General features: G+C 40.2%; 1 protein-coding gene across 1 annotated transcript; it reads right to left on the reverse strand.

The window, feature by feature from the left end:
- Nucleotides 1-310: 310 nt before the first annotated feature.
- On the reverse strand, nucleotides 311-14,809 carry LOC122971696 (homeodomain-interacting protein kinase 2-like). Its single transcript, XM_044338439.1, has 4 exons — nucleotides 14,672-14,809; nucleotides 4,419-4,813; nucleotides 2,727-4,341; nucleotides 311-2,448 (listed from the first exon to the last, which is right to left on the reverse strand). Exons 3-4 carry the CDS (start codon nucleotides 2,737-2,739, stop codon nucleotides 1,139-1,141), a joined length of 1,323 nt encoding a protein of 440 aa, XP_044194374.1. The 5' UTR covers nucleotides 2,740-4,341; nucleotides 4,419-4,813; nucleotides 14,672-14,809; the 3' UTR covers nucleotides 311-1,138.
- Nucleotides 14,810-23,545: the final 8,736 nt, after the last annotated feature.

The following is a 23,545-nucleotide window of genomic DNA, read 5'->3' on the forward strand; positions in this document are numbered from 1 at the left end:
GAGTTTAACTAAATGTTTTTGATTTAAGCACATTTACACACAGGAGAAGGGTCAGAAAAAATGGGATTTTTTTCTTCATTTGAATTATGAAGGAAAGTACTTGTGACACTGACATTCAAGTTCAAAATGGTCAAAACCAAGTATCAGGAATTTAGAGAAAGAAAAACTATTTTTTTTTATCAATTATAAATCTGAACTCTATTACATTGAAAATTAGATATAATCAAAACAATTTTTTAAAAAAGTTTGATCATTACCAAGTGTCACAACCTGGCTCCTAGGCTGTGACAAAAAACAGAAACATAATGGATATTGAATAATAAATTTAATTTATTTATAGCAATTTGGTAGAATTCAAAGTAAATTCATTTACAATAAATTGGTAAAAAAAGAGACATTTATTTACAGCAAATGAATAAAAAAAACAAAACAGTTGATAGGTTGGTTGAGTCTGTAATATCAGTAGTGTGTAGGGAGAACAGAAGCCACAACGTGGTTGTCTGTGGGGAGAAGAGTTTTCATCTGGACTGGTTGTGCACGCAGGATCCAGGTGTCTCTCCTGCCACTGACTGTGCTGCCTTCAGGTCCAGCCTCTGCAGACAGGAAAACACTGAACAGTATCAAAGCGCACAAGCAGTGGAAAAGTCATGAAAAGAACAAGCATTTATTATTTTTTTTAACATTTATTATTTATTATATATATATATATATATATATATATATATGTATATGTACAATTAAAATTATAATAGACTTAAGCAGTTGATAAAAACTGTTGTTTGATCAACTGCTTAACTGTTGTCCTAGCCGTCACAGGAAAACAGAAGGTGGAAAGCGCCTGTGATCCTACTGAAGAGGCGTCTAAACCAGCCGTCCTGCTTGGCGTTGTCAAGACACTGAACAGTATTCAAAGTGCACAAGCAGTGAGGTCATGAAATGAACAAGCATTTATATTGTATGTGATGATTCTTTACCAACTGCATCATGATTCACTGAAGGAAAGAATAGAATTTCTATCACATAATAAAAGCTTGCATGTTCATTCATTAAATATATACACAATTAAAATTATATAGACTTAAAACTAATAAGTTAAGCAGTTGATAAAACCTGTTTGATCAACTGCTTAACTGTTGTCCTAGCCATCACAGGAAAGCAGGAGGTGGAAAGCGCCTGTGATCCTATTGAAGAGGCGTCTAAACCAGCCGTCCTGCTTGACGTTGTCCTCTGGCTGGACGTCGGCCTCTTTCAGGTCATTCTCCTCCAACGCGGCCCACTCATGTTCTGACACTGCAGTTAGAGTTGGGACCCTTCGCCGTCGAAGAATGCCTCCTGGTCCTGCTGTCTGACGTGTGGAAGGCTGCCAGCTCACTTCAGGCTCAGTCTCCTCAGGGTCTATCGTAATGCAGACGTCTGGGCGGGAGCACTGAGGGGGGCTGTGGTAAAAAAGAGGATGCCGCAGAACCTCCAGGGGTTTAATACGCAGGTCTGCATCCAGCTGCAGCATCCTCTTGACCAGGTCTACGAAAAGATGCTGGTCGCTCTGGTGTCCCCTCTCCATGGCCAGGACCTGCTCGAGATCATCAAGAGACCCCAGTCTGATGTATCTCGTCTCTTCAGCGTAGAACCCCGTCTCATACGCGAACTCCTCTGGCGTCTTGAATGTCCACCGTGGCTGACTATTCCGCTGTTTGTGGAAGTAATAATCTGTGCCCATTCCACGATCCAGCAGATAGTCAGCTAGCTGACCCTGGGTCTCCATGATGAAGTTCAACATGTCGTAGTCTGTTTCCCCAGGATACAGAGGACAACCTGTTGCCAGCTCCACTGCTACCAGTCCTAGAGACCACATGTCGATGGCCTCGTTAAATGGGATGTGTAGCATGATTTCTGGTGCCCTGTACCATGTTGTTTGTACACAGGCACCAGCTTTAGCTGCTGACACAGGACGAGCTAGTCCAAAGTCAATCAACTTGACTTTTAGCGGCTGCTGCTTTCGGTCCACAACCATGATGTTATCCGGTTTGAGATCGGCGTGCACGATTCCGATCGATCTCAAATGGGACAGGGCTGTGGCCAGCTGATGCACGACTGGACTCAGCTCTCTGATGGAAAGACCCTGATGATTCCTGTCTGCCATGTAATCCCGCAGGCTTTGGTCAAGAAGTTCGAAGTTCAGGCAAATGTGTTCTTGATCAAAGAAGAAGCCATTCCACCGAACGATGTTACAGGTGTCTGGATCCAGACACCGCAGCCTCTTCAGAATGGAGATCTCCAGTTTTGCCTGACAAACGACCTCGGGGTGATTCTTGTTCACCTTCACAGCCTCCGTCCTGCCAGTTTCAGTGTTGCGGCATTTGGTCACGAAACCAAAGCCGCCCTCGCCGAGGAAAGCCTCCACGGTGTGGCATCTGCCGAGTGTGCTCCCTTTAAAAATCTGCAGCTTGTCTGTATGGAGGGAGAACAGAGAGAGAGGATATGAGTACATCATGTCACACTTTAACAGGACAGCAAATAAAATAAGTAATTCAATAATATGTATCAATTAATGTCAGCAACGTTAAGATATAAAACTCAAAAAATGTTAAGTTGACAAAATGTTCAACACATTCATTAAAATGGTCTAATTGTAAACACTTGGGTTAATATGTTAATGAGGACACAGATAGATAAAGTATTGGATCACTGATGTTGATCAAGTAAATCAGCAAAATAGTTCAATTCACCTGACGTGTTCATTGTGATGTTGATGGATGGTCTTCGGATATATTTCGAGACGTAATTGAAGTGTGCGAACGTAAAGACTTGATCGTACACAGTTAACGTGGTTCTCCTGTTGCTCTCAGGTTGAGATTCTGTCTGGTTTGCAGTTACTTATAGATTCTGTATCTGATTGATTCCTTTGTGACATGAGAGAATTTTATGACATCACTGGGTCATGGCTTTGTGACATCGTTTGCTTTGGCGTGTGTGTGTGTGTGTGTGCGTGTGTGTGTCTGTGTGTGTGCGTGCGTGTGTGTGTGTGTGTGTGTGTGTGTGTGTGTGTGTGTGTGTGTGTGCGTGTGTGTGTGTGTTCATGTATGCATCTATTCAAAAAACTAACTTTAAACCCATATCAGGCCATTATTATGTTAAACCTATCTACAGTACACAGGCCTTGTATGAATTAGAGCTGATTCAGCAAACATATTTGTTGATTTCAGTGCATTTCTTACAAGAGTACATTAAATAATGAATTCTTATTGATGTATCATATGTCTCCATGATTTGTTGTGTGTGCACTATTCTTTATTAATACTGATTATAAAACGTTGATAAATCACTTGTTACAATGGTGCGACTGGACTTTGTAGTTCATACAAATTGCTTTTGTTTTGCAGACATGACTGTGTCTCTTACACAGAATTCAGTATTGTGTTGGAAGTGCATTCATCATGTTAGTACATTCAGAAATTAATACTAATTAATTAATGTTATATAAATATATTTGCATCCATTCCTTTCAACAAAAGACCTGAAATAAAGTGAAACTACCTCAGACGTTTAATGTAAACTTTGAGTTTTTATACAATTTCTTTAACATCAGTGAATGAACAACAGTGTTTGTTTCAATACTTTTGTGGCATCTTTGCAAACATCAGTTTAATGTATGTGTTTTATATGAAAATACATAGTTAAAAAAGGGGGTAAAAAAGGGAAGAAAACACCATAAAATGTAAATAGAAAATCATGAAGATCCTCTCAGAGTCTTCAGCTGTACAGCTGTGCTTTTTTCCATTGTTAATAAAAAAAATATTGATCAGTGCCGCCTTAATTACATTTAGGAATGTCATCTGACATTAGAGTTCAACCTCACACTCTGTCTTCCTGTCATGTTTCTGCCATTAGATTCTTGCATGTTTTGCATGTGGTGTAAATAAGAACTTCCAATAATGTAACTAAAGCTGGAATATTTAGGTGTTGGTTTGATTATGATTCCTGTGATCATGCACATTTTGTGGAGAGTGACTGGATTTCTATTGTTTGCCTAATTGTTTGTACAACTATTTACAGGCTAATATAAAGTTCATATTACATTTCAACATTATCTTCAGATATTCAGAAAATTCTTACTATTTGCATTGATGAAAGAAGTATTCAGATCTTGTACTTGACAACTGTGACAACAGGACAATATAAAAATAAGTACTTACAACACAGCAGAATGGCTCTTATCAGACTAATTATTTTCTCTTTATTGGATTATTATTAGTGATACATTGTATCAGCAGCAATTTAATCCCATGTAATACACATGTGTTAGGTAGTTTAATATTTAACCATGCTTAACTAAAAAAAAAACTCATCCTACTATATGTTTTGTATGTTAAATTTTCTTAGTAACTAGTTACTAAGAAGTGTAGTGGAGTCAAAAGTACAATATTTCCATCTGGAATGTAGTGTAGCAGTATGGAGTAGCAGAAAATGTAAATACTCAAGTAAAGTTTCTCAAAATTGTACTTAAGCACACACTTAACATACATGCAAGTTTTAGTTCTGATGCTACATCTGAGCTGATGCGAGTTCCCAGACTCCTTCAAAAGTCTCTGCTGTCATTGGCGGTTCTGTTGTTCACTCCACGCAGGTAAATCTCACCTCCGCTCACCTCTCACTTCCTCTCCTGCTGCGGTTTAAGCAGAGCTCCGAGTTGTTCGCATCAAGCTTCTGGGTTTGATCAAAAGAGCGCTGCAGGCTATTGTGAAAGCCTGTGATAGCTTTGAGAGGTAGGCAGCGCGCGCTTCAGGATCTGACTGCATTGTGAAGGGTATGCAGCCTGCAGGTAAAGGAAACAAAGTCAAATGAGAGGACAAGGACAAAGCAAGGCCTGGTGAGATCCAGCAAAATGTTGCTTTTCAGCAGGAGCTGAAGAAGTCCGTCCTACCTGCATACCTATAACATTATCTTCATATTAACATGCTATGTCACATGCTTACTTGCTTTATATTTCTCTATTCTTATCTGGGCCCCAACATAGTGAGAAACAGCACACCCATTATCTAATTAAGTTGATGTTAACAGTGATGTATGTTGCCTAAATGCTGAAGAAGTTTATAAACAGCTTAGGGATAAAGCACACAGTTTATTTCCCATGTTCCCAGAACTGATAGCATATGAATTAACATAATCCATTACAGCTTAATTTGGGATTTCATTCAGATAAGATACAAGAGAAATGTATCCTCTGTTCGGAGCCTTAGGTGATCTATTTTCATGATCCACCCCCCTGCTCCCTGTAACTACAGGTCATGTGAACACTGACATAAAAGGCAGCAGTCGGCACTTGATAGAGAATAAATTGAAACAGATTAAAAGAGACCAACGCAGTGTTATAAGATTCAACGACAGGCGGCAGAGGGAGAGCTGGAGGAAAATCCTCTGAAGGGCGGTGCTGTCCGTCTCTCCTGCCTCATCGCTGAATAGGTAATAAACAGAGGCAGCCAATGACTGGCTGAGTAAATACAATGTGCCAAGCTGGCTGGAGTCTCAGAGGGAGAGCGAGTGAGCTGGTGAAAAAGAGAGTGTGAGGAAGCAGCGAAAGGCTGGAGGAGAGCAAGATGAAGGAGGGAACAGAGAGAAGAGGTTTAAGAGAAGAAGAAAAAATTAAAATATAGGAAAAGATGAAAGAGAAGAAAGGAAGGGAGACAAAAAAGGAAAAAGTGTGTGAGAGAGAGCTCGAGAAGGTTGTATTGTGTGTTGAAAGTACAGAGGAGGAGAAGTTCACCATCTGCAGGGAGCACAGTGCACCTTCATTTCATCCTCTGCCAGCTAGAGAACAGGAGCCTCTGAATATGACAAAAAGTTGTCTATTCTCATATGCTTGTTTTCTGACTAATAATTCAAAAGCTGAGAAAATTAATAAAACAAACAGCTGGGCTGAAGAACACTCTGCTGGAAACCAGACACAAAGATGGAATCACAAATAGTATAAATTCAGAAGCTACTGCTGCACGGAAACAGGAAAAGGCACATACTCTAGTTTTGGCATTATATTATTGAGTTCCACAACCCAACAATAAAGCACAGTTTGTCTACATATCCATAATACTGACACTGAAAATTGACCCGAATGTAAAATAATGAAAAATATATAATCAAATATCTCCCTACTGCAGTGATTCAGGATGCGTTCAGGCACAGCAGTGCTGTATAGGTTTAAAAAAAAAAAAACATGGTTGAAATGCCTCCTGTGTAGACAAGCTGTAAGAAGACACTTATCAAAGCTCACACTTTCATCAAGGAACTGACCATTTATGACAGATGGTTACACAGTTAGATTTGTCAGAAAAGGAAAATTACAGCTTAGCAAAACAACACATCAAAGCTTGTATCACATAAGGAGGAAGTTGGAGTGGTAGAGGGAGAAACTCAGAAACTAATAAAGTTAGTAAGTAAGAGCAAACATCACAAAGCCCTTGAAAATAAATGTTGCATTATGAATCAGCAGAGTATTAGTGAGAGCAGACAATTTGTAAAGGCTGCCTCCAGTAAAACACTCATATGATTATTATTATTAGATTCAAGATAGTTTATTGTCATTTTCTTGTTTATTTGCATACACAAAAAAAATGAAATGTTGTTCCACCCAGCCAATAGCAGTGCGACAACAACAGAAAGGATAAAGAAAGTACATGTCTCAGTTCGATGTAGACAGCTTTTGCATGTCAACGAGTGACCAGCACTGATTGGGGAGTTATATAATCCATTTTGCTGTCCAACATTAGGCAGCATGATTGTTGGTACTGCCGGTTTGTATGGGTTAACAGTTAGCCTAAGTTGCACTCCTCTGGTTCTGTCACACCGTTTTCAATGTTTCCTCTCCTGTGAAACTCCAGGCTAGGCCGTGGTCTCCTTTGGGCCCATTCGGCGTAGCAAACCAAGCACGCGCAGCTGATTTAGCTCCCAGCCAGTATTTCTCATAGCAAGTCTTTATTACGAATGTCCGAAATGAACTGGCAATCATAGACATATTTCCGTTGCACTCTACACGATGACACAGACATAGACGTAGACATGGACATGACAAGTTCTGACTGCATAGTTGGAACTTGAAGAGGCTGCTGCAAATGTCGGTCACGCCGCCATCAAACCAGTTCATGGAGAGAGAGAGAGAGAGAAAGTTCCAACAACAAGGACCTTCATTTCTCTTATATTCACAAAATAACTGTTATGTTAGCTAACTGAACTAACTGTTCTGTTAGCTTCCTCAGTGCAGTTTCTCCTTTGGAAGGTTGTTAACAGTGGTAAGTAGCAGTTAGCAATTGACAGCTAGCTAGTTGTTTTGATTTTAGATCATAAACTTTATATAAAGATGGATTTAGCGACATATGACGTTACCCATTGTTTTGCATTGGAGCTGGTTTGAAACCCAGAATTGCGGCTTGTAGTTGGTGCCATCCGTTCTGTTTGGAGGCAGGATGTTCCAAAGAAGGATTACAGGATGTTGCCTTTCACACTCTGGAAACATGTCCTGCTAGCCTGCTAGCTTACTGGGAACACTGAGCACTGCACACTTGGGCTAACGTTAGCTACTTTAGCTAAATTGTGCTAACAGTGCAGGTACCATAATCAGGTAACATTAAACTTAGTGAAATATTGTGACAATAGTCTGACTCAGTGCGAGTCCCAAGCCAAGGAGAGCAGCAGGCAAGCCAACTGTCAATCACAGCTGTCAATCAACACCCACATAGCAGACATCAAAGCTACTATTAAGCTACTAAGTCTTAAAATCTTATTAATGGACCAAAAATTTCTCAAATGACCACCAGCACACTTATTAGAGGGTCTGAATTTAGCAAATGACACCATAATTGAAATTTATTGAAAGAAAGTCAATAAGTTGACATTTATTGACAACGAGTTTTGGAGCGAGCATCTAGTGGCCGTCTGTGGTATTGTACTTTAAGGTACTTCCGCGTCGGCTTCAGCCTCAAGCCATAGTAGTTGCTAGTTAGTTTAGATGTTACTTATCAACTGCCAAACAGACAATGCATCAGTAATCTAATGATACTGAGCATGAATGAGACAGATAAGCTGACATGAGCTCTGCCTGAACTAACGTGATGCTCCATTTCAGTGACATTACATCCTTAACAAAGGATTAATATCATTTCATAATAAAGGAAAAACTGTGAAAATGAAAAATCTGTCATATTAATTTGTGCTGCCAGTTTATTAACATTAGTCTGAGGTGCAGAGAGTCACAGGTACCAATTTAGTTTAAAGCCCCATATTTAGCATTTATCAGCAGTATATAAACAGTAATTAAATGGTTTATAAGACACTATAAAACACAATAGTTATTTTTACAAATGTCTTTACAACTGTAAGTCCTCCTTATGGAACATTCATAACTGAAGCTCAGTTGTAATCATCACTTGAGTAGTTTTAAACATTTATAGCAGTTTACAGTCTTAAACTTGACTCTGTGATTTGTATATAAGCAATTAACGAATTAGTTAAGACACATTAAAATTACCAGCCAGTGTATATAGTCTTTTGTCAGGTCTTTTATTGGCACATTTCTAAAGTCAGGAGACTCATGGTATACACTTTTTGGTGCTATACTATACTATAGATCTCTTTCTCTGAAGACCTACAGTTTGTACAGTTAGTCCTCCACATCTTCACATTTTCCCACTTCCACTTGCCATGTTTGGTGTGGCTTTAGCACAGCGTGTGTCTACTTTAGATTTTTTCCCCCTCATGTTATAGGATGTGTGATAGCATGTTTTTCAGTTTTGTACTTAATTTCTCTTCAATTTTTTGTTTTGGAAAGAAAGACATTTAAAGCTACTTGTTTATTTTTGAAATGCTCAATGCTGCCACTAAGAAATGTCTAGTAACATTGTGTGAGCATCATTAACATCAATTATTCATAGCTAGTTTCACTTTAACTGTTTTTATACAACATGAATAAGTATTAATTAATGAATGTACTAACATGATAAATACACTTGCCTCAGGAAGTGTTTCCATCATAATGCATTCAGTTCTACATAAGATGCACATTCATGCTCAGCAAAAACAAACAGCATGTATTATATAAACTACAATTACAAGTCACACGCTCCTGACAAGTCATCTATAATTAACATTTTATCAGCGTTCAAACGTGCCTCTTGGAACAGACTCCAACTCTAGAGTACACAGTTATGCTCAACAGTAAATACCCACTGATTTTGTTGTATAAATAAGCAATGTCCAACAGCAGATTCGTGGAGAGTGATTCATAGTTACAAAGTACTTTGCTTTTATACAAACAGAGGAATGGAGGAATTGATGGATACACATGCTCAAATAGGTTGAATTGTTCAATACTGAATTCTGTGTAAGAGACACATTCATGTCTGCAAAACAAAAGCAATTTGTATGAACTACAAAGTCCAGTCGCACCATTGTAACAAGTGATTTATCAACGTTTTATAATCAGTATTAATAAAGAATTTTGCACACACAACAAATCATGGAGACATATGATACATCAATAATAATTCATTATTTAATGTACTCTTGTAAGAAATGCACTGAAATCAACAAATATTTTTGCTGAATCAGCTCTAATTCATACAAGGCCTGTGTACTGTAGATAGGTTTAACATAATAATGGCCTGATATGGGTTTAAAGTTAGTGTTTTGAATAGATGCATGCATGAACACACACACACACATGCACACACACATGCACACACGCATGCGCGCACACACACACATGCACGCACGCACACACGCACACACACACACACACCAAAGCAAACGATGTCACAAAGCCATAACCCAGTGATGTCATAAAATTCTCTCATGTCACAAAGGAATCAATCAGATACAGAATCTATAAGTAACTGCAAACCAGACAGAATCTCAACCTGAGAGCAACAGGAGAACCACGTTAACTGTGTACGATCAAGTCTTTACGTTCGCACACTTCAATTACGTCTCGAAATATATCCGAAGACCATCCATCAACATCACAATGAACACGTCAGGTGAGTTGAACTATTTTGCTGATTTACTTGATCAACATCAGTGATCCAATACTTTATCTATTTGTGTCCTCATTAACATATTAACCCAAGTGTTTACAATTAGACCATTTTAATGAATGTGTTGAACATTTTGTCAACTTAACAACATTTTTGAGTTTTATATCTTAACATTGCTGACATTAATTGATACATATTATTGAATTCCTTATTTTATTTGCTGTCCTGTTAAAGTGTGACATGATGTACTCATATCCTCTCTCTCTGTTCTCCCTCCATACAGACAAGCTACAGATTTTTAAAGGGAGCACACTTGGCAGGTGCCACACCGTGGAGGCTTTCCTCGGCGAGGGCGGCTTTGGTTTCGTGACCAAATGCCGCAACACTGAAACTGGCAGGACGGAGGCTGTGAAGGTGAACAAGAATCACCCCGAGGTCGTTTGTCAGGCAAAACTGGAGATCTCCATTCTGAAGAGGCTGCGGTGTCTGGATCCAGACACCTGTAACATCGTTAGGTGGAATGGCTTCTTCTTTGATCAAGAACACATTTGCCTGAACTTTGAACTTCTGGACCAAAGCCTGCGGGATTACATGGCAGACAGGAATCATCAGGGTCTTTCCATCAGAGAGCTGAGTCCAGTCGTGCATCAGCTGGCCACAGCCCTGTCCCATTTGAGATCGGTTGGAATCGTGCACGCCGATCTCAAACCAGATAACGTCATGGTTGTGGACCGAAAGCAACAGCCGCTAAAAGTCAAGTTGATTGACTTTGGACTAGCTCGTCCTGTGTCAGCAGCTAAAGCTGGTGCCTGTGTACAAACAACATGGTACAGGGCACCAGAAATCATGCTACACATCCCATTTAACGAGGCCATCGACATGTGGTCTCTAGGACTGGTAGCAGTGGAACTGGCAACAGGTTGCCCTCTGTATCCTGGGGAAACAGACTACGACATGTTGAACTTCATCATGGAGACCCAGGGTCAGCTAGCTGACTATCTGCTGGATCGTGGAATGGGCACAGATTATTACTTCCACAAACAGCAGAATAGTCAGCCACGGTGGACATTCAAGACGCCAGAGGAGTTCGCGTATGAGACGGGGTTCTACGCTGAAGAGACGAGATACATCAGACTGGGGTCTCTTGATGATCTCGAGCAGGTCCTGGCCATGGAGAGGGGACACCAGAGCGACCAGCGTCTTTTCATAGACCTGGTCAAGAGGATGCTGCAGCTGGATGCAGACCTGCGTATTAAACCCCTGGAGGTTCTGCGGCACCCTCTTTTTTACCACAGCCCCCCTCAGTGCTCCCGCCCAGACGTCTGCATTACGATAGACCCTGAGGAGACTGAGCCTGAAGTGAGCTGGCAGCCTTCCACACATCAGACAGCAGGACCAGGAGGCATTCTTCGACAGCGAAGGGTCCCAACTCTAACTGCAGTGTCAGAACATGAGTGGGCCGCGTTGGAGGAGAATGACCTGAAAGAGGCCGACGTCCAGCCAGAGGACAACGCCAAGCAGGACGGCTGGTTTAGACGCCTCTTCAATAGGATCACAGGCGCTTTCCACCTTCTGCTTTCCTGTGACGGCTAGGACAACAGTTAAGCAGTTGATCAAACAGGTTTTATCAACTGCTTAACTTATTAGTTTTAAGTCTATTATAATTTTAATTGTGTATATATTTAATGAATGAACATGCAAGCTTTTATTATGTGATAGAAATTCTATTCTTTCCTTCAGTGAATCATGATACAGTTGGTAAAGAATCATCACATACAATATAAATGCTTGTTCATTTCATGACCTCAGTGCTTGTGCACTTTGAATACTGTTCAGTGTCTTGACAACGCCAAGCAGGACGGCTGGTTTAGACGCCTCTTCAATAGGATCACAGGCGCTTTCCACCTTCTGTTTTCCTGTGACGACTAGGACAACAGTTAAGCAGTTGATCAAACAACAGTTTTTATCAACTGCTTAAGTCTATTATAATTTTAATTGTACATATATATATATATATATATTTATATATCTATATAAATATAATAAATAAATAATAAATGATAAAAAATAATAAATGCTTGTTCATTTCATGACTTTTCCACTGCTTGTGCGCTTTGATGCTGTTCAGTGTTTTCCTGTCTGCAGAGGCCGGACCTGAAGGCAGCACAGTCAGTGGCAGGAGAGACACCTGGATCCTGCGTGCACAACCAGTCCAGATGAACCCCCCCCCCAGACAACCACAATTTATAATGAATAAATGTATTATTTTAGTCTAATTTACTGTAAATTAATTTGTTATTTTCTACCTATTTGTTGTTAATAAATTTAGTTTAGTATTCAGTACCTTGTGTGTCTACTGTTTCTGTCCTCTGTTTTTTAAGAGCCCAGGTTGTTGCACTTGGCAGGGATCAAACATTTAAGATTTATGATGAATAAAAATACATATTCTTTCTTTTAAAAACATACATACATTGTCTGAACCGTTCAACACTTTATCATTTTAAGTTTAAAAAAATCCCACTTTTTCCTCAACCTTTGGGGAAATGAGGCTTAATCAAAAGTATTAATATAAACTCATATACACATTATATTATCATTATAAACACTGTTTTTTGTTGTCCTGCACTTGGCATGAGGGATGAAGATGATCCTGAAGCATTCCAGTTAAACCTTCATTCAGGATTTTCTCTACCTGCTTAAGTCTTTCTTGGGTTACAGGGGATGAAGCCAATCCCGGCATCCATTGTGTGGAGGGCAAAGACCCTCCCTGCAGGTGGTGATTCCACTGCACAGACCGACACGCACTTATATGTCTGTCTATGGGCTGTACGGGCTACATCCACACCCCTGCACTTCAAGGTCAGTTGTGAATAGCTTAGAAGACTGCTTACATCTGTTCAAGGATACGACCTGCACTGCTAACACAAATTGGGATTTCAAAAAGACTGTGTCCGCAGTGTAAGAATAACCAAACCATCACAGCTGTTGTCATACACGCTTCTCTTGAACACATTAGACACAGTCCAGTAAAGGCTTACAAGTGAGTTTTCTTTGCTCTCTATTTTACTGTTAATACCAAGTGTAAATGGGGTCTGTTAGAGACACATCTGATCATTGAGCTTGACAGCCTGACTGCTGTTTCCAAGTTCAAGAATAGGTCAACATATGTGAGAAGTTTCAGAGGTGTTTGAACATCTACAGTTCCTTGTCAACTGCAAAAACTCAATCTCCTGATGAGGACTGTGATACAGTTGAAAAATGCAGAACAATCAAGAAGATGGGCATGGAGTTACATAAAATAGTTTTTGTCAACATTTGATCTTTGTCTCTGAATTCAGAACTCGGCTTCAGTCGCCGATCCACCTGTCTTTGGTTTGTTTAAGAAAACTCACTCCTAGAGGGCGCCAGGTTAAAAATGAGCTACCAGGTCACTATTTATCCAATGTTCCTCCCGCTCTCTGTGCAATGTACTCATTACCTGGCCCCAGATTTGCTGTGAGGTAATTTGATAAAACATATAAATATAGGAATACATAATTACTAAACTGAAATAATAAAAAAAAGGTTACAGCCTCAACATTAGGTGATAAAGCAGGCACTGCAAGGACAATTTCATGTCAGTGGTACACATTCCCAAACACATTTAAATTTCCATAAACCAGGGGCCACCAGGGGGACGGCATAGAGGTTCAAGGCGCCAAACCAAGAAAATCAACGTCTTCAGTTCGACTCTGGTCCTGGACCTTTGTTCCCTATCTCTCTCTCCCCCCTCATATCCTGTCATCTCTCTACTATCAATATTTTAATAAAGACATTAAATGCCCCCCAAAAGTACTTGCACTGCAAACCATTTGTCACACATTAAACAAGGAGCTTTTAGGGACGTGCCAAGTTTTTCCACCCAGTGGACTCTATCAATAACGGAGGCTGAGACCCCTCAGGACAGCCTGATTTGAATTCTGCTTTCATGCAATGAGTAAGAGGAAGACGTGGGAGGAGAATGGGATTGTAATTGGACACTTAATCACAGGAAGTGGTGTTTTACGGCCAGAACTGATGACCCTTAATAGAAGTGAGGATAGTGTGTAGTGGTGGCGGAGGAAAGAGGATGACTGTCTTTTATTACCTTGTTGCAATGGGCATGGTCGCACTTGTAGAAAGTACGAGAGTTATGGCTGAGTTTTTGTTCTTCTCACCCCTCCCGCTCTCTTACTCTCAGTCCTCTCAGTCTCCCTCTCTCTTGTCTCACCTGGTCCCATTTTCTGGCTACAAGAGGACATTTCTAGTAGTTAGCTTTGAGGCAGAAATCGCTGACCCCAGACAGTGACCCCTGTCATTACCACCGAGACCTCTGTTCTGCCGGAGCGCACAGACAGAAAGCAAAAGAGGGAAAAGAGAAGTCGGGAGGGCACAGACAGTCGAGCAGACTGGGTAGAAAATGAAAAAATATGGAGCACAGGACAAGAGAAAAAGAAAAGGAGGTGAGAAAAGAAAAGATGTGAGGAGAAATAGGTAATGAGATGAAGTTAAGGAGACAAAGAGGAAGCAAGTGATGAGATGAGAGGAGGAGAGTGGGTAAAAAAAAAGAAAATTGAGATCACGAGATTGAGACAAAAGATGGAGAGAATGGACATAGAGAAGCTCCCGCCTACCCTCCTCTTCAGGAACGGAAATGGAGCGTACAGAGGAGACAGAATTCAAAGCCGCTGCCGCCATACACGCCACAGCAGATCCATCTCATGCGCGCCGAACGAAGGTCAGCCTCATTTGTTCTCCGCAGAGACAAGGGGGTCCTTCATGTGACGAAAGAGAGAGATAGGGAGGGCACAAAAAGGATGAAAGATGAGGCTGTCAGTGATGTGAAACATGAAGGTTGATTCCATCTCTTGTGTTCTTGTCACAAGTGGACACACACACACACACACACACATAATTGACAGAAGGGAATACATTTACTGTCAAACAGGTGCTTCTCATGAATGTGTAATAGTTTTTCCTGTGCAGTGCTGCATATGAATGGGATGTGAAAGGACGGCCTTCGGTGGAAAATGACATGGTTTGATGGCATTCGGCAAAGTTCTTGCCTAAGTTCTTTCTCCCTGGGTCGCTATTCAAGACTGCACAAGGCTACTTTTGCAATGTCTGGAGCCCAAAGTGACAGTGAGAACTTATGAATTATGATTACTTCAAACCCAAGAATGCTTTCGGGGTGAGAAAGTAATGGGGGCCTGGGGTGAAAATGTAAAATTGAGACAAAAACTGACTTCCTTTTTTTCGCACCTCACAGTGATCACATTTCATTGGCTTCAGTGTCAAAACTGCTCATATGAGTTTAGTTCCCTCATGAGCCTCTTTGACTGATTCTTTTTATATTCATCTTGAATGAGAAATATGTCAACATTTTGTCACACAAACCACTGCAGCAAGAAAAAAAAAACACAACAACAAAATAACCAATAAGCTTTTCTTTCTCAAAGTTTCTCACAGACAATTCCAGTTATCAAACACAGATGTGACTAATAATATCAGTTAACAGTTGCGTTCTATTTAGCGGTGCATGCTGTCTCACTGACATGTCTCCTGTTACACCTAGATGGAACAGAGACATCGTTAACACCTGTGCTTCTCTTGCTATCAAAAGTCAAAAGCTACAATATGTCCCATTTTCATACAACTAATTCTAAGCAGGTTTTGAGTGTGTATATAGTGTGCTCACACTAGAAAAGTGACTCAACTAAATGCCTTTCACACCCATACAGGTGTTTCCACTTACTCTGGCTGATTAGACCAGAAATAAAGTGAAATAAAGCTAACAGGAGATGTTAATCAAGCACACTCTGCACATACTTGCCAATATCTGAGAAGAGGCCTATTCAGCCAAATTAATTAAAATCACCATGGGTGCACAGGGCCTTTAAGAATGCAAACAAATGCTTGGTTTTTCAGTGTTCTGTTGATGGACACCATATGCCCATACATCATATCGCAGTTGCAAAAGCACAGGTGTAAATGATCAAATTAATGATGGCTGAATTCCATTTGGCTGCATCAATGTCAGGGTCCTGGTACTGTGTATACAGATTTTTTCCAGCTGTTCCCTTATCCGTTTCTCTTCTTCTTTCTATGAGATTCCAGCAGGCTGTACACTGTGAAGTGTGTAATGCTGCCCCCCACACTTGCAGATTTTCCCTCATCTGTTTTTGCTGTGCGTAGCATTGTGGTGTCCATCATAGCACAGTCAAAAATCAGCTGTATTTAGTCTGCATTTTGTCTGGTTTAAATATACTGAATTTTGTCACTTTTGCAGTGTGAACACTCTACATATGTGGATAAGCTCCTCATAGCTGCTTAACATTAAAACAAATTGTGTATGGTGGTGAGACAGTTTTAAAAAACAATTTTACTAAGCTTTCCTTTAAATGTTGCAGTTGCGTTTTGATTGATGCCTGTTGCTGCACATGTTGCATAGTCTTCTGTTGGTACAAAATAAAACCTTATTTCCTTATTTCTTGTACTCTATTCTAACTGCAAAACAGTGTACTTTGATGATTATACAATTAATATATATGTAGTATGGAGATAGGAAAAATGTCTGCTGTTAGAAAGGTTGACATAACAACAATGGAATGATAGAAGAAGTTAGTTAAAATGGCATCATCCCCACACAGCTGCTGCTAGATAATGATTTAAAGTAGAATAAAAATATTTCCTAAATCATGAATAAATCTTGTATAAAAACTAATTATTCTGCGGCAGGTGCGGTGGAGAGTACAAGCTTCATTTCTCACTCTGTTTAAGTGTCTGTGTAGCTAACAAAAGAACTTGAGGATTCAAGGTTGAGAACATCTTGAAAGCGGCGAGCATTTGCTGCATGTTTCACAAGTGATTCATTTTCCCCATACCACATAAACTATCACTGAATGTTAAGTGTGTTATTAAAAAGGTATATTTATGCACACACAGCTCCTGAAATGCAAAAAGTAACAGATTTTCCTTTGGGAAGAACATGGATGGCAGAAGTTTCCCAATTACTGAGTCATAAGTGGAATCCTTGTGATTTACTGCCATGAAAGATGACATGCTAAGCTGTTAAATATAACGCTCTTAGTACTGTGGATTCCCTCCTCGCCTACACAAGGCTTCCCTCACATGCTGCAAGTGTCGCTGCTTTGTTGGAAGACGATGCATCTGTGTGTGCTCGTGTATGCACTTTTCTGTTACTGTTTGTGTGTACATGCTTATTTTAATTTAATTGTGTGTGTATGAGCGCCTGGGTGAGAATTTTATTGTTTGCTCATGTGCCCAAATGGTATATGTGTATGTATATGTGTTGCTTGTGTTAATTATCTTTATTTCTCAGCAACAGTGGCAACTGCTGCTATTTCAGAGCAGTGCAACATCACACCATCTCAGGTCGGCCAGGCTCCTTGTCTCATTTTCTCAGGTAATCCTCACATTTTTTTTTAAATATTTCAAGACAGCATTATCACAGCTAACAATTGGCTGTTCTGTTCCATTTTTAACAGATTTGTGACTGTTTTGCAAGACAGGTGGCATTTTCACACAGACAGGTGACTACATCTAGCATCCTTTAATACATCAAAATTATGTCAATTTATATCCCATTCATTATAAGAAACCTCTGTTTGCAGCTGCACCAACATTGACTTGAGAATGAGACTTTTTATCCTATGCTGGCCTGTCTTGCAATACAACTACTACCAAACTGCTTTTTGTCTAGTACAGCACACATACATATCTGAAATCAAAATCAGAAACCATAAGGGAGAAATTTATATTCTAAATTCTTTGATTTCAGCATGAAGTTTTTATTCCGATACAGCAAATCCAATCTTGCATAAAGTGATAATGTGGCGTTTGATCATTGGCAGAGCAGATGGTCACACTGAGCCTGATAGTATCCTGCTACACAACACAAGAGCCACAGACTCTGAACAACAACCCACATTAGCTTTCATGCTAAAGTCTCCTTCTTATCTAACGTACAAACATGAACACGTCTTGTCCTGCACCTTAGTTTGTTGAACGATCCACCAAACAAACATTCAGCAGGGAAAGGTTCACAGCTAACGTTAGTTAGCATGCTAGATAGCTAATTAGCTGCTCAGATGCAGCACTTTAGCATTAGAAAAACTCACTTGGTTTGGTTAGATGCTGGTTTGATCACAGCTCTTCTAAATCCCTGTTAGCAACGCACTGTCTGTCCATGACTTACACTTTGTTTACTTTGTAGTCTGCCAGCTAATGAAGCTGAGACAAAAAGGAGCATTTATTATATTTCCCCAAATAACTTCTTTCATCCCATCTAATGATACAAAACTATTATCAGTACTAAATGACACAATTATTGAGTCATTTGTTTTGTAACTGATATTATTGAAAGTACAGTAGCTCCAGCTGTGACTCCTGGTAGCAATGACATTGAATGTGAATGTACACACTATGCTGTTGCAATGTAAGTACTTTGGCTCTAGCAGGGATCATTCGTCTATCCCCATTTTGCCAGCCTCTCAGATTACATAAGGCTCTCTCCATGAACCATAGTGCTCTATAAAACCTCCAGAACTCCCAGCGGCTCTGTTGTTGTTGTTGTTGTGTGGCAATCCGCTTGTGTGTCTGTAGACTCCTGAGAACCAACTGAGTCATGGGAAGCTGGAGGAGCTTGTGTTATCGTTCATTATTCATGTGTGTGTATATATACACATGTATATGAGAGGAAAAAAGTAGTGAAAGTAAAGGAGACAGTATGGGGAGAAGACAAAAGCCCGAGACAGATAGTGAGATGGAGAGAAATAGATAAGAAGGAGAGAGTTTGCCTTTTTTCCAATGAGCCTGGCAGCCTCTTCTCCTCTGCTCACTTGTGCCGTTTGTAGTGGGAGTAATTACATGCAGCCCAGGGCAGAGGGTGTCTCCTCTTTGTCTGATCTGGAAGACAGCCACTGCTCCACCTACAGCTGGAACAGGCCGTCTCTGCTCCAACTTGGTGCTAGGGATTAGAGAGCACATAGCAGGTACAGCCGGTCCAACACAAATCATATAAGGTAGTTGTGTGACCCTGGGGAGATCTGTCAACAAGAAACAAACTAGTTAGACAGCTGCCCTTTGATGAACAGTAGCAGTCCAGTGTTTTACTGCAGGATTACTGAACATGTGTCTTGTTTGGCTCAGTCCCCAAGAGGACAGTACTGAGATAAAAGAAAACTCAAAGAAAAGTTTGGCTTCTAGATATTTTATCAGAAAAAACATGTGTCCCTTTTTTGCTTAGTCACGTTTCCTTTATCTTAATGGAAAACACAATGAAGAAAGAAAAGATGCACTTACTGCAGGTTGCTTTGGGCAAAAGCCTCTGCCAAATGAATTCAATGTGATGTAGAATAAAAAAAATCCAGGAAAAGATTTGTATGAATCCTCCATTTCAACGATGTAACATTTGTTGTAAACACCAAAACTTCTGCAAAGATTCAGAGGATGGGAATGCTTCCTTTTTATGCTTCCTGTGTTTCCTGGGCTAAAAATGGTTTCAAAAGAGTCAATTAAGCACCCTCTGTAATCATTTACCAATTTGTAACCATCACGTGTTATTTCAGACCCTGTCATGTCTCACCTGTCCACTAGTCACCCCTGTTGAGTTTCCCCACTGCCACTGATTACCTGAGTATGTCACCTGGCTGCCCAGCTGCCCCGGATCAGTCATTAGTTACTCCAGTATAAATAGATGACAGTTCAGCACTGTTGCTTTTCAGATCATCTATTTTGCCTTAGCATTTCCACCTTTGTAACAGCTTGCCTGCTTTTCCCATTTTGCCTCTGCATGCCTGTTCTCACACAGAGTAAAATATCACTTGTTCTCACTACAGACTTTGCCTCTGAGTCTAGCTCCTCTGCATGTGCATTACATCAGCTTTTTTTTTTATCACGGCTGCCAATCAGACACCTCTGGCTCAATTCACTGTTTGAAACATTCTTAATCAAAAAACACACTTAGCCCCGTTTATAGTTCTGCACTGCTGATCATTTTGACTCTTTATGACAGAAGTAACATAACAAGAACTGGTCTTACAACAAGTGGTGATGAGGAGACTAAGCAGCTCAGCAGTTTGGGAGCTCGCTATTTCATTAAGGGGTGGGGTGGGTGTGTGTGTGTGTGTGTGTGACTTGTTTAAGGTTCCATTAAAGGCCCTGCATGCCTACACAGGTGTTTTGACTTAATCTGGCTGATTAGACCTCTGCTTAGGTTGAAGATTGGTGGAGGTGTGCTGGGAATTACGTAAGGTCAAAAGCAGACAAGTGACCTTCATCAAGCCTTTTTTGAAATGCAAAACTTAGCTATTTGATAAATTTAACATAAGTGAGTGTGTGGGAGTATTTTTTTTTTTTTTTTTTTTTTTTAAACTACTGCTCCCCTATCCACCTGTTTGTTTACATGTACGGAAAGACCTCCATCACCAGCATTTTGTATAGTAATAAAAATGGTGACTGTCAGGTGTGATTTGTCCTGCCTTTCAAAAGGTGTAAGAACACTTATATGGTCATGTCCATTGACTGTAGACTGTACACGCTAACACAGTCCTGAGAGGAGGACTGATCAGGACTAATAACTGAAGACACCTGTTCTTTTTTTTTTTTTTTTTTTTTTTTATCCACATCCATCAAGTTAACTGACTTTCTGTAAGGGTTAATACTAGAAGTTGCTAAAAGACTCAACTGTGTTGGTTCAGTATATTGGCAACAGTGAGTGTTGGGCATACAAGCACAGCATCTCCAGAGAGGTGAGCAGCTGCAAACCACAAGAAGGTCTCGATGTGGATTTGTCACCTGAAATCAAGAGGATTAGGGAGGGCTATTGACCTAGCATTTAGGAGGTCACTATGAGCTGTTTACTCAAGAAGCCAGTGCACTGTGGGGAAAATCTTGAGCAAACTCATTGCAGCCTACCTGTATTGGAGACAGATAATGTGAAATATTGAGGAAAAATTGGAAGACCAGAAACAATTGATCAGCGATCAACCATAAATGCATTTTCTGTATTTCATTCCTAGATACTTTTTTTTTTTTTTTTTTTTTGCTGTGTAGTTTCTTTTCAAGAGACGATAACCTCCCCTTAACAAAAACAGTTCGCAGCTCATTCAATATCAAAATGTCTTAAATGTGATTCTTTAATGAAAACATTGCATTTGATTTTTTTTTTTTTTTTTTTCTTTTTTCTTTACACTGCCATTCAAAGGAAACGGCTGAAATTCTTTTTAAATTTAGTCAGTATTTGATGAAATGACAAAAACTTCTCAGGTCAAAATTGAACATGTTTTAAAACATTTGGGAGGGCACATAAAAAAATCTTTCTTGCCATCTGTAAAGGTCTTGTATGAGGAAGTTTGTCCTTCTGTCTAGTTAGGGGTTGAAATGAATTGTCAGTTTTATTGAGCAGCTGCTTCATATTGCTTCCCCATATTCCTGACTCATTTCACCGTGACATGCAGCTTTAAACAGGAAAATTAAAACCCAACGTTAAAGCAAATCAGATGTTGATGTATTTGAAAATCTATAATTACATCCGTTTTTTTTTTTGTTTTTTTTTTTCCTTATGATTGACATGCCCTTGTGTTTTAAGTGTGTTCGCTCCCTGTTTCTGTCAGTCAGCTAGTGTGTGCGTGTGTGTGATCCTCCCTGTTTTTGTCCCAGGAGACCGCTGAGTGTGTTGACAGTGTATTTAGGGAGCTTTTAACTCAATATACGCCTCAAACCCCATGGCAACCAGACCTTTTATTCCTTTGCACATCACCATGGTAACACTGATGTTCATTAAATTTCATCCTCTCTTTGAAGATATTAAGACAAAATGGGGAGAAAAAAATTCTATTTAAGTAAACAAGCAACTTTAACCCTAAATGTCGATTCATCCACAGTGTTGTCTTGTACGTAAATGTCCTGTTTCAGTTTAGAAACTGAACAATGGTTCTGTCTTGGGACATTTGTATTTGTGTACTTCTACATACTGTAGATTCCAGCTTCACACTGTTGCTGTCGCCTCAGCGTGACACACATACACATGAATGAACAGAGTTAGCTGCAGGAACATTATGGTCAAGCAGCTGAAAGGCCGACTGAGACGACCCTTTGGGAAAATCAATTTCCATACATCTGAAGTTCTGTGTGTGTGTGTGTATCTATGCGTGGTGCAGATGCATCCTTGTGTTTTTATTCTTCGCTCCCCACACTCACAGGAATTGCATTAACTTCTGACAGATGTGGTGATCACACTGCTGGGAGAAACTGTGTGTGTGTGTGTGTTTGTTTGTGTGTGTGTGTGTGTGTGTGTGTGTGTGTGTTTGTGCGGAGAGAGGTTAAAATCAACAGTGCATTATAAAAGTAATGCATTTATTCCATATAAATGAGCAGGAGCGGGACCTTCCAAGCAGTGACACACATTTACATTACTGTATACACACATTTGCACAGACAACACATCCTCATAATTAAATGACAATATAGGTCTAAAATTCACCCGGCAAAAAACGACCTATAGTTATGTTTACACCATCTATGCCATAATGTGCTCCAGAACGACCCATAGGACCGTAATGTACCACTTTCCAAAACTGTTACAAATCCCTCAGCAACAGTAAACACCACAACGATATGTTTCTTCAAAAAAATGCCTCAACTCGTGTTTGGAAACATGACACTCACAGTTGGAAACAGGAAGTGAACATTGGTCTCCTGTCGCAAAGTCCACTTTTTGCCATCTAACTATCCCCCATTACCTCCTAATAAGGCAAAACCATCTTATAAAGTCACCTGAACTGTGTCACTTCCCTGAGTCATAATTACCATGGCTGCTAGATGGCGTAAACATAATTATAGGTTGTTTTAGACCAATAGTGTTTTTCCATTGGTACTTTTGGCCACGCCGAGTCAAACCGTGCCATGCTGATTTGCATTTCCATTACCAGTTTAAATGTGCCAAGTCGTGCCCGAGATGGACCATCTCTGGAGTTGGGCCAAAGCACACCAGACCCGTCTCCAAGTGGGTTGCAATGACGTCATGGGTATGGAACGTGGATTGGACCAGACGACTAGCAATTCGCATTCCATAGATGGGCTTTGTCATCATTAAGGGACCGAATCATCATTCAGTGACAATTCAGCGGCATGTTTAAAACCCTCCTGTGCCGGACTATAACATATACCAATATAAGACATAACTATTATAATGACATAAAATGTTGCATGACGGCATTTCTAACATCGGTTCCTTGTGCTGTGACACCCTGGTGGGCTTGCTGCATTAGTTCAGGGGGAGGTGGGCAGTACCTTTCCTGTCTAAATATTTCGATGTCTCACACAAATTGTACAGAATACAACAGGTAATAGTCATTTGTGTCACAAAGTCTAATTGGCAGTAATTTCTTTTCATCAAACGCCACCTCCCTTTCAACCTCACAAAGGCGTTCTCCACCTTACCTTGCTGACTTTGTAGATGCTGATTTGTTGTTGTGCTGTCAGAC

This window comes from Thunnus albacares, chromosome 20 (genome assembly GCF_914725855.1).
Source record: "Thunnus albacares chromosome 20, fThuAlb1.1, whole genome shotgun sequence".
Lineage (NCBI taxonomy): Eukaryota > Metazoa > Chordata > Actinopteri > Scombriformes > Scombridae > Thunnus > Thunnus albacares.